The 10,547-nt window shown below is 38.7% G+C and overlaps 1 protein-coding gene across 2 annotated transcripts in view; it reads right to left on the bottom strand.

Moving 5' to 3' along the window:
- Nucleotides 1-1,355: 1,355 nt before the first annotated feature.
- Nucleotides 1,356-10,547, bottom strand: part of LG02H12orf50 (linkage group 02 C12orf50 homolog) — a 34,691-nt gene continuing 25,499 nt past the window's right edge. For both annotated transcript variants that reach the window (XM_074325327.1, XM_074325328.1), the window contains 2 exons: nt 9,369-9,461; nt 1,356-2,151 (listed from right to left, as the gene is read on the bottom strand). In XM_074325327.1, the coding sequence (XP_074181428.1) occupies nt 2,126-2,151; nt 9,369-9,461 (119 nt within the window). In that variant the 3' untranslated portion in view covers nt 1,356-2,125. The remainder of the gene's footprint in view (nt 2,152-9,368; nt 9,462-10,547) is intronic.

Here is a 10,547-nt window from a genome sequence, read left to right as displayed (position 1 = left end):
GTTTGAGCCACTCAGTTTGTGGTGCTTTGTTATGGCAGCTCTAGGAAACTAATATACTAAATGTCCAATAAGTGCTATTTTTATTGCTGCTGCAGTTTGAAAAGAGTAGAATAATAGAACACCAGTCAAATTCATTGGAAGCTTTTGTATGTGTCATAAAAGCAACTGCCCACCACTGTTATCAGAAACTTAAGCTTAAATGCATGACTTCTACGTTTAGGAATCAGCAAGCATAGCTTCTTGCTGGCTTACTAAATTTTTTGGTTATCTACTTATCTTTGTCATCCTCTATCTTTTCTTATTTTAGATAGGGTTTGCTATCTTCTTTCTTCCCGATTATTAGTTTATCCCATTTAAACCAATTACCTCTTCCCTAAATCACAAATATAAAAATAGGTTGGTTAATTCCATCATCTACTTGGTCCTTTAGACAAAATGTATCATAATAAAAATGTCCATGTATTCAGGGATACTAGATGAACACATTCAGAAGAATGACATTCAAGCTTTCCTTCACATTTTTTGTTTTTCATTCCTCACTGATTGTTCAGCATTTTGGATGTAATAAAGATACAGACTGAGAATCCGTACTTCAAGAAAGATGTCTTGAATTGCCTTCTTAGAACTCTTCCTTCATCATTAGTTGAAACTTGGGAAAGACATAGATCTATTTGTTAAGTTGAATTATAGGATGTTTCTTATGAGCCTCCATCCAGACAGCTTTCCAACTCAGCTCTTTTTTTACATCCCTCTCAAATCTATCTCACCAAGATATTTTGCTGGCACAGTTTTCATTTCTATTTACTCTATTTGTGAAAACAAAATGACAATATCCTCATGTTTTTGTAAGTGGGTAGACAGAGCACCATTAGGTTTTGTAAGTGGGTAGAGAGAGCACCAGAAATTAGGTTTATTACTCTACAAGCTGGAATCACATCTTATGTTTTAAAATAAAATGTTTCTAAGAACCCTGATTCCCACTACCAATAAATATTGAACAAGAGGCTACCAATAACCACAAGATGGATAGAAGTATAAATACAGGGTGTCCAAAGTTTTAGTGAAGTTTTGAGCTTTAATGAACTTAGAAGTATTAAGGCTACAAACTTACAAAAACATCATTAAAAAAATTAATTACTTACATTGCTCTCTTATTTGTCTTTACGTGTGAAGAATACATTTTTAAGTTTAAATTTTTGTTTCAGTCACTCTGCAGATGCAACTTTAAAAATTAAATAAAAAATGTATTATTCAAGATACACAATTCTAAACAAGTGCAAAAGAAATGGAAATAAGTTTTCAAGTAGGTGTCTCTCTCATATTTATAAACATTTATACTTCTGGAGTTATAAAAGCTTAAAACCTCACAAAGACTTTTGGGACAACAGCTTATTAATTCACTGTGTTTTTCCTTTAACAAGTCCTTTTCTCAAATGCGATTGTATAATTTTTGTTTTCATAGTAAGAAAATGTTTATTTTTCAGTATTGAATGTAGTGCATCTCAGCAGACTGATTTTGTAGTTGCCAACTAAAAGACATTGTTTAGCAACTGCCCTGCATAATAACCTGTCTCTACAACACGTCCAAGTGTATTTCTATTGGAATTTCTCTAACATACTCATCACCAGACTGTCACCCTGGGACTGCACTGAATTTGTTTACACTTTATCTGTTATTATCACTGAAGGCTCAGCTTAAAACTTAAGGAAAGAAAGAAAATGTGAGGTTTCTTCCGCAAAGGATATTGCAAAACAGAGATCAAAGACACAATTTCACCCCTCAATCTGTGCAATCTAATTTAGCTTACAATTAAAGAATGATTTTAATTGTCAAACTTTTAAATTTTATTAAATGTTTGTAGCAATGCATCAAATGAATTCCAGACCTACCTATATAAATACACAGGCAGCTGTTCGCAATTTGCATTTTTATCAGTTTTGAAAGAGCACAATGTACTTCCTGCATCTTATTTTCAGAATTTGCATTTTATCATCTTTGACTACCCAGTATACAGTATGCTGTACTTGAATATCTCATTCTTTGAATTTTCATTTTTGATTGTAAATCAGATGATGTTTAGCACTTTCCTCTTTTCTTACTTTTCTCTTCTCTCAACCTCCAGTTTTACTTGCTTCCATTTCTTCTTGGCTCTAACAAAACACACAAATTATTGCAGTCATTTTCTTTTCCAGCATTCTTCAGGGTACTGACATTTTGCATGTCTTTTGCTAATTATTTACCATAAATCTAAAGGCAAAACAAAAACTAAGCCATTGCTTTAATTCTTAAGTTTTCAGAATGCCATTCAAACTAATCCCACTTCTTTCTGAAGCTTATTGTGTTTTGAATTTGGATGGATGGATTGGAAATAAAACTATATATATATATATATATATATATATATATATATATATATATATATATATATATATATGTGTATGTGTGTGTGTATATATATATATATATATGGCTGTACCATGGGGCACCCAGAATGAAAAGAATGAGTATTCCATCCTAGGAGACAGGTACCTCCAGTCACATCAGTTTTGTCCCTATCAGAAAGGAGAAGTGGCCCCAAGGGAAGGCTAGCAATGAGGATGACACCTCTAATTGCCTTCAGATCCTTTCCTCAGTTCCCAAAGACACATTTTCCTCTCCTATTGCATTATCCTTATAGTATCCAATGACATTTTCCCAAAAGGCTCCTCTCATCCATTTACACTTGTGTGGCCTTGGAACCCAGATATTTCTTGGAGGAATAGACTGGTGGCAGTTTCTTTTCTGCCTCCTCTCTTTAGCAGTCCATCTGTCTACTAAGTAATGCTTACGTTGCTCCTCTGTGCCCTAGCAGAAAGTACAGGGGAGGAAATACAAGCTAATCTTTCTCTCTCTTATTCTGGTAATGACTACAATTGGAAAGGATAAGAGTTTAAGAGTCATAAATTTTCTAGTATATAGCTCAGGTAAACACGAAAACTAATTTAATTTTGTTATAACTGTTTTTAATTTTTGGACTATAAATCCCATTCTGCCCAATGTAGAGAATTTATCTGGTCCTTTGCACATAAACTTTGTTAAATTCAGTGATGTCTTAGTTATTTCATATTTCTATTTCAATCACATTCAGATTTGACATTCTTTCTCAGGGTTTTTCTCCCTCCCCCACCTCCCTGCTACTTATCCTAATTTCTAGGATTGGGACAGGGAAGAATGACTGTTGCTATGTGACAACTAGGAAGAGAATGTCATCTCAACAATTTTGTGCCTCAACAACGTCTGGGTCATGTGCTGGGGTGAGTGGCAGCCCAGATAATGCAGTCTAGGGTTTCTCAAACTTGAATGTGCATCCTAATCACGTGGGAATCTTGTTAAAATGCAGATTCTGATTCAGCAGGTGTGAGATGGAGATTCCACATTTCTAATGAGCTCCCAGGTGCTGTCATTGCTGGTGGCCCTCAGATCACACTTCAAGTAACAGGGTTTGATCAGTAGATGATGGCTTCTAATCAAATCCCTCGCAGAGCAATCTGTTGAGATTTCAGCTGAGCCCTCCCCTCCAATAGGGTCCCCCCACAAAAGCATCTTTCTGATGTGATCCCCTCAGTCAGTCCCAGCCAGGAGATTTAGTGGAGATCTACTGGTCCTCTCTCCCAGGTAATCACTCTCACTGGAAACTCACAGGAATATATGATGCCCTCTTAAGCAACCTTGGAGCTTGGAAATCTCAAGAGGCTGTCTCCAGCCTTCTCGTGTTACACATGGCTTGCCCACCCCCCAACCCCACCACCAGATGGCATTAAAAAATTCTCTCCAAGGCTTTTCCCGCTAGGTGGCATCTGGGAAGTGCAATGCAGATCCTCTTCATGCTCGCATTCTTATCAACTTCAACAGGAATTCTATCACTGATCTTTCTACATCTGGAGTCTGGCATAGCTGGAGGTGGTGGGGGAATAGTACCTAATAAGTAACTCCACACTGTATCTGGTCTCTTGCTGCCACTCCATACTTTCCTCATTACTCTCCAGATTGAAAGAAAAAAGTGGTTTTCTCAGCACACATCTCCTGTCAAATCCCCTTTCCTGTACCATGCATGGATGATACATGTTTCATGTTCTGAAGTGACCCTTCCCTCCCCCAAATCCTTCTGCAATTCATGTTTAACTATCTGGGAGGGGAGGGGAGAAGGCTGCTGGGATACAAGAACAGACCCTGGGATGGGACCGGGGTGAGAAGCACATCTTCTAATACTCCAAAAAGTATCCCATCCACAAGGAAACCATGGGAGAAAAAGATGTGGCTCGGCAATTTGTAGTTTTAGTCAGGATTTTCATAGACCTCCCCTCCTAAATTAAATGCAATCACATGTGAAAACCCACACTAACTTAAGAGAAAATATAGTCAATTAATTCATGTTGCAGCAGAGTTCTCTTGAAGAACAATATGTTTGGGGAAGAGATGGGGAAAAAAGATAAATGATTGACTCCAGTACATAAACATATATACAATTCTACATACTGTGTCACAGTTGCAGCCAAAAGAGTTTAGAGAAATACTGCTTTTGAAGATCCCAGCTATTTATTTTGCAAAAGGAACTGTTTCTAGTCTGGATGTGTTCTGATTCATTCTGGAAAGCTCTTGTATGAGAGGATATGGATTTCAGATGATTCTGAAAGTTCTAGGCTACTGTTTTAGGAAGAAACTGCCTATCTGGAACTTTTTCTGGAAGGTTCAGTTTTCTGAAAAGTAATTAAAACCATCATTTTATCCTGTGTGGTTTTCCAAACCTACTGAGCCAGCCCCAGGATAACCTGGGAGAAGACAAAATCTTTTTAGCAAAAGAATCAACTGAGGTCAAGTCTGCTACAAACCTCTACCCTGGTGAGGTTCCCAAGATACCCACACCCTCCCAGAGAACAGAGTACAACAAGAGGGAGACCATAGTCTCTCTAAACTGTGTGGCCTGTAAACTTCATCTTAAAGGCCCTGATAGTTTCTACCAACCAATGCTTGTCTATGGTAGATATAGTAGGGCTTTAGAATTTTGTGTCAAAATATAGTTGTATGTATTTGCTTTGTAGTTCAGCAAAAAAATGTATATTAACATATAATATAATTGCTAAAACTGCTACACCTATAGCTAAGGAGAGAAATATATCAACAGATTCTGATTATACATAAGAATAAGCAAAGGAGAACACAATAAAACAAAGTAAAATTAAATTTCTAGTATCTAAACTTGTAGATCCAAAATGGCAGAGTAGATAAATGCTGTGCTTGCCTCATCCCGTGAATCCATCAAAGAAACAACTAAATTATAGAACAATCAACCTGGAGAACCATCTGAATTCTAGATGAACAGAGGTTTAATAACTGAAGATATAAAGAAGTTATGTTGAGACTGTTAGGAGGAGCAGAGACGCAAAACGGGGTGGCCACAAACCTCCGTGTGGCAGAGGAAAGTTGGAAGGGATATCTTGGCCACAGAGGTTCCCCATGGAGGAGCAAAGAACTCCACCCCACACCAAGCCTCCCAACCTGGAGTACTGGTGCCAAGAAGTGGAGCCACCACAACAGGTAACTATGAAAAAAAGAGGGGATTCCGACCATCTGGGTGGGATGGGAGGCTGCAGGAAACCCAGATGGCCTCATAAAGAGCCCATGCAGGCACTCACCCTGGGCTTCAGCGGAGGGACAATGACTCACATTGCCTCGGGGACAAACGGGGAGCAGACTGAAGTGTGTGGCTGCAGGCAAGGGCTGGAAGGACAGTCCTTGTTGGCCCAGTGTGGGGTTCTATGCCTGTGCAGCCTTCAGGCAGGGCGCCATCTTTTCTGTGTTGAGCCCGCCTTCAGAGGCCAAATCTGAATCTGAATGGTCGGCTGAGATCCGCTTGCTCCATCCTGCTGATTCATTTACACTCTGCCTCACCCAACTCCACATCTCAAGAGGCGTTTTGGCGACTGAACCTTACGGGAGCCAGCAGGTGGCAGCAGGCCTCAGTGTGTCCTGGCTTTTTGCAAAGCTACCCTAGACCCGGTACTGATGGCAGCTGTCCTCAATTTACAACGTGGTCTCGCCCACGCACTTCCAGGCACAGCACAGGCAGCGACCAACTGTGGTTCCCTTTGTACCTCCTACCAGGTACTCCCTGGCCAGTCACAGGCAGTGGCTGATCTGGGCCTGCACCTGAGCCCCTCCCAACAGTCCCCAAAACCAACATGCTTGGAGGTTGGATTCAGACCCCCAACCAATTAGCCTGACAAGTGGCACACAGAAAGGGTGGTCTCAACAGGCACCAGAGCCTGCTGGGCTGAATCCGGCTCCTTGGGGTAAGCCCCTTGCAGACCATAGCTGTGGACGTGGCCAAATCCCACAGCCAATAAGCCCGATGGCCAATGCCATTGGTACTGACATCCCAATAGCAACTGATGCTCAACTATAACAACCCACACAAGGGACACTGCTGGAGCACCCAGCAAGGTGACCAGGGACACTGTGCCACCGGGCTCCACAGGACACCTACTACTTAAAGCCACTGGCAAGACTAGGAGACACAGCAGCCCTACTTAATACATAGAAACAAACACAGGGAGGCAGCCAAAATGAGGAAACAAAGAACTACATCCCAAATGAAAGAACAGGAGAAAACTCCAGAAAAAGAACTAAACAAAATGGAGGCAAGCAACCTGCCAAATACAGAATTCAAAACAGTAGTTTTAAGGACACTCAAGGAACTTAGTGAAAACTTCAATAAAGAGATAGCAAACATAAAAAAGACTGGTCATAAAAAAGAACCAGTTAGAAGTGAATAAACAATAACTGAAATGGAGAATGCACTAGAAGGAATCACCAGCAGTCTACGTGAAGCAGAGGATTGAATCAGCGATTTAGAAGACAAGGTAGCAGAAAACACCCCATTGGAACAGCAAAAGGAAAACAGATTTTAAAAAATGAGGATAGCGTAAGCGACCTCTGGGACAACATCAAGCATAACAACATTCACATCATAGGGGTACCAGAAGGAGAAGAGAGAAAGCAAGGAATTGAGAACCTATTTGAAGAAATAATGACAAAAAAATGTCTTAACCTGGTGAAGGAAATAAACATACAAGTCCAGGAAGAGCAGAGAGTCCCAAGCAAGATGAACCCAAACAGGCCCATACCAACACATATTATAATTAAAATGCCAAAGGTAAAAGACACAGAGAAAATCCTTAAAGCAGCAAGAAAAAGACAATAAGATTGTCAGCTGATTTCTCAACAGAAACTTTGCAGGCCAGAAGGAATTGGCACAAAATATTCAAAGTGATGAAAAGCAAGGATCTACAATGAAGACTACGCTACCCAACAAAGCTATCATTTAAAATCAAAGGACAGATAAAGAGCTTATCTGACAAGCAAAAGCTAAAGTGATTCGTAACCACCAAACACGTATTACAAGGAATGTTACAGAGTCTTCTTTAAGATGGATATATATATGTATATGTATATGTATACACACACACACACATATATTATGAATAGCAAAATGGCAATAACTACATATCTATCAATAATTACTTTCAATGTAAATGGATTAAATGCTCCTATCAAAAACATAGTGGCTTAAAGGATAAGAAAAGAAGACCTTTACATATGTTACCTACAGAAGACTCACTTCAGATTGAAAGACACACACAGACTAAAAGTAAAGGGATGGAAAAAGTTATTTCATGAAAATGAAAATGGAAAATAAAAAGCTGGGTTACAATACTTATACCAAACAAAATAGACTCTAAAACAAAAGGCTATATAACAAGAGACAAAGAAGAACCCAGTTATCCCACTTCTGAGTATTTATTCGAAGAAACCCAAAATGCTACTTCGAGGGGACATGTGCATCCATATATTCCCTGCATCATTGTTTACAATGGCCAAGATGTGGAGGCAGCCTGGGTGTCCATCGATGGATGAATGGATAAAGAGGAGGTGGTACATATATACAATGGAATATTGCTCAGCCAAGAACCCGAGGGAATGGGTTCTTGCCATCTGCAGTGGCATGAATGGACTTGGAGGGTATTGTGCTGAGTGGAATATGTCAGACAGAGAAAGACAGATGCCATGTGATTTCATTTCTATGTGGAATCTAAAGAACAAAATAAACAAACAAAACAGAAACACACTCATAGATACAAATAACATTTTGATGGTTGCCAGATGGGAGGGGGTTAAGGGGGTAGTGAAAAAAGGGGAAGGGATTAAGAAGTACAAATTGGTAGTTACACAGGAGTCATGGGGATGTAGGGTATAGCATAAGGAATATAGTCAATAATATTGTAATAACTATGTATCATGTCAGATAGGTACTAGATATATCTGGGTGATAGATGGGAGGGCGATTGGGGGACAGAGTGGAAAAGGGGAAGGGATTAAGAAGTACAAATTGGTAGTTACAAAATAGTCATGGGGGGCCGGCCAGTGGCTCAGGCTGTTGGAGCTCCATGCTCCTAACTCTGCAGGTTCGATTCCCAAATGGGCCAGTGGGCTCTCAACCACAAGGTTGCCAGCTCAACTCCTGGAGTCCCGCAAGGGATGGTGGGCAGCACCCCCTGCAACTAGCAACAGCAACTGGACCTGGTGCTGAGCTGCGCCCTCCACAACTAAGACTGAAAGGTCAACAACTTGAAGCTGAACGGCACCCTCCACAACTAAGATTGAAAGGACAACTTGACTTGGGAAAAAGTCCTGAAAGTATACACTGTTCCCCAATAAAGTCCTGTTCTCTTTCCCCAATAAAAATCGTTAAAAAAAAGAAAAAGTCATGGGGATGTAAAGCAAAGGGAATATAGTCAATAATATGGTAATAACTATGTATAGTGCCAGGTGAGTACTAGTGTCATGGTTATCACTTCTTAAATTAATCAAATGTCTATCCACCATGCTGTACACCTGACATTAATATAAAATAATATTGAATGTTAACTGTAATTGAAAAATTAAAAAACGGGGGAAGGTGAAGGGGAATAAGAGGTTCAAATTTCCATTTATAAAACAAATAAGTCATGGGGGTGTAACGTATAGCATAGGGAATACAGACAATAATATTGTGATAGTGTGGAACAGTGTCAGATGGTTGCTGGATTTATGGTGATCGCTTCTTTACATATATAAATGATGTACACCTAAAACTCATATAATGTTTATGTTAGCTATATATTTAAAAAAATCTTTTTTAAAAAGACCTACTAAACCCCAAGTAATTATGTTCATATATATCATGAAAATTTTCTAAATTTTCTAAAATATATTCCTTTCCTTGAGCTTAAAAACTTGTCATCCATTTTTAGAATTGTATGATATGTTAAAATCACTAGTAAATATTTACCTATATATATCTTTTCAGTTTTTGAATATGTTTTTGAAAAAGGAATTCTTTTTCGCCAGGCTGAACCATTATATGACGTTGACATATATTTATCTGCGGGAAAAAAAGAAGATTGAAATCAAATATTGTATAACTTTAAAATCATATTCCAGGAGTGTTTCAAAGTTATAAACATCTCACAGGTGAGGTTGTTCTCTAAGTAATTCATTTTACCATTTCAAAGCTAAGGCATCAGGAACACAAGTGCGCTTATTAAGACCATTTAAGTTATCAATGAATAGGGTTAACACATCTCTTCATTGGCTGTTCAATTCCATGACACTAAGCTAGAGGAGGGTATGGTATCTGGATGTGATCAAAATATTACATTGCCTTGCTTTACAATGATTTTACATACCATTCTGCTAATATTAATATTTGTAGAGTTAGAAGAAAGAATGGAGGAAAGAAAGGAGGGAAGAAGGGAGGGAGGGAGGGAGGGAGGGAGGGAGGGAGGGAGGGAGGGAGATGTGAAAGGTACAGCCCTGTTCCCCTTTCCTTTAGTGAAGTGACTCCCATGATGGCAGTGATTGCCCTACTGTAATGAACTCACTGTCCTAGGAAACCAAAGCATTTATATACTGAATTGGTCCTTAAATATCTACTTTTCCTCTGACAGCTCTATATTTGAACTATTATCTAACAAGGTTGTATTTATGTTTTCAAATACCACTATGCAGCTGTGGATCTCAAAGCCTCGTCCATAATCATGCTAAACATGTATTTGCTTTTTTCCCTGTGTCAACATTTTCACTAATAATGCAAAAGCGATCATGAGTGTAACCGCGACCACCTTAACACAAAGGTAGACAATGGCACCAAACTATTCTGGTAGTCATTGTATTCTTCATAGCTGTTTCCTCATAGTAAAACCATAATGAAATTAATAATAAAATAATCATAGTAAGAAAAAAAATTAAAACCCAATTTCACCTAAGAATATCCTTATTTTTGTATACAAATTCATACACCACTCTATTCAAAAACACATAGGAAAAAATATTTTAAATAAAGCTAACTTCTATTTAAATTATAAAAGAAAGGACCTAAGAGAGACATAGTTTTTACTTAAGTTTTACAAAGTACACAACATTCAGAACTCCACTAGCTAAACTGTAAAGATAGGAAAATACAAACATG

Source organism: Rhinolophus sinicus, linkage group LG02 (assembly GCF_036562045.2).
Source record: "Rhinolophus sinicus isolate RSC01 linkage group LG02, ASM3656204v1, whole genome shotgun sequence".
NCBI lineage: Eukaryota > Metazoa > Chordata > Mammalia > Chiroptera > Rhinolophidae > Rhinolophus > Rhinolophus sinicus.
This window is presented reverse-complemented; position numbering and strand designations above follow the sequence as displayed.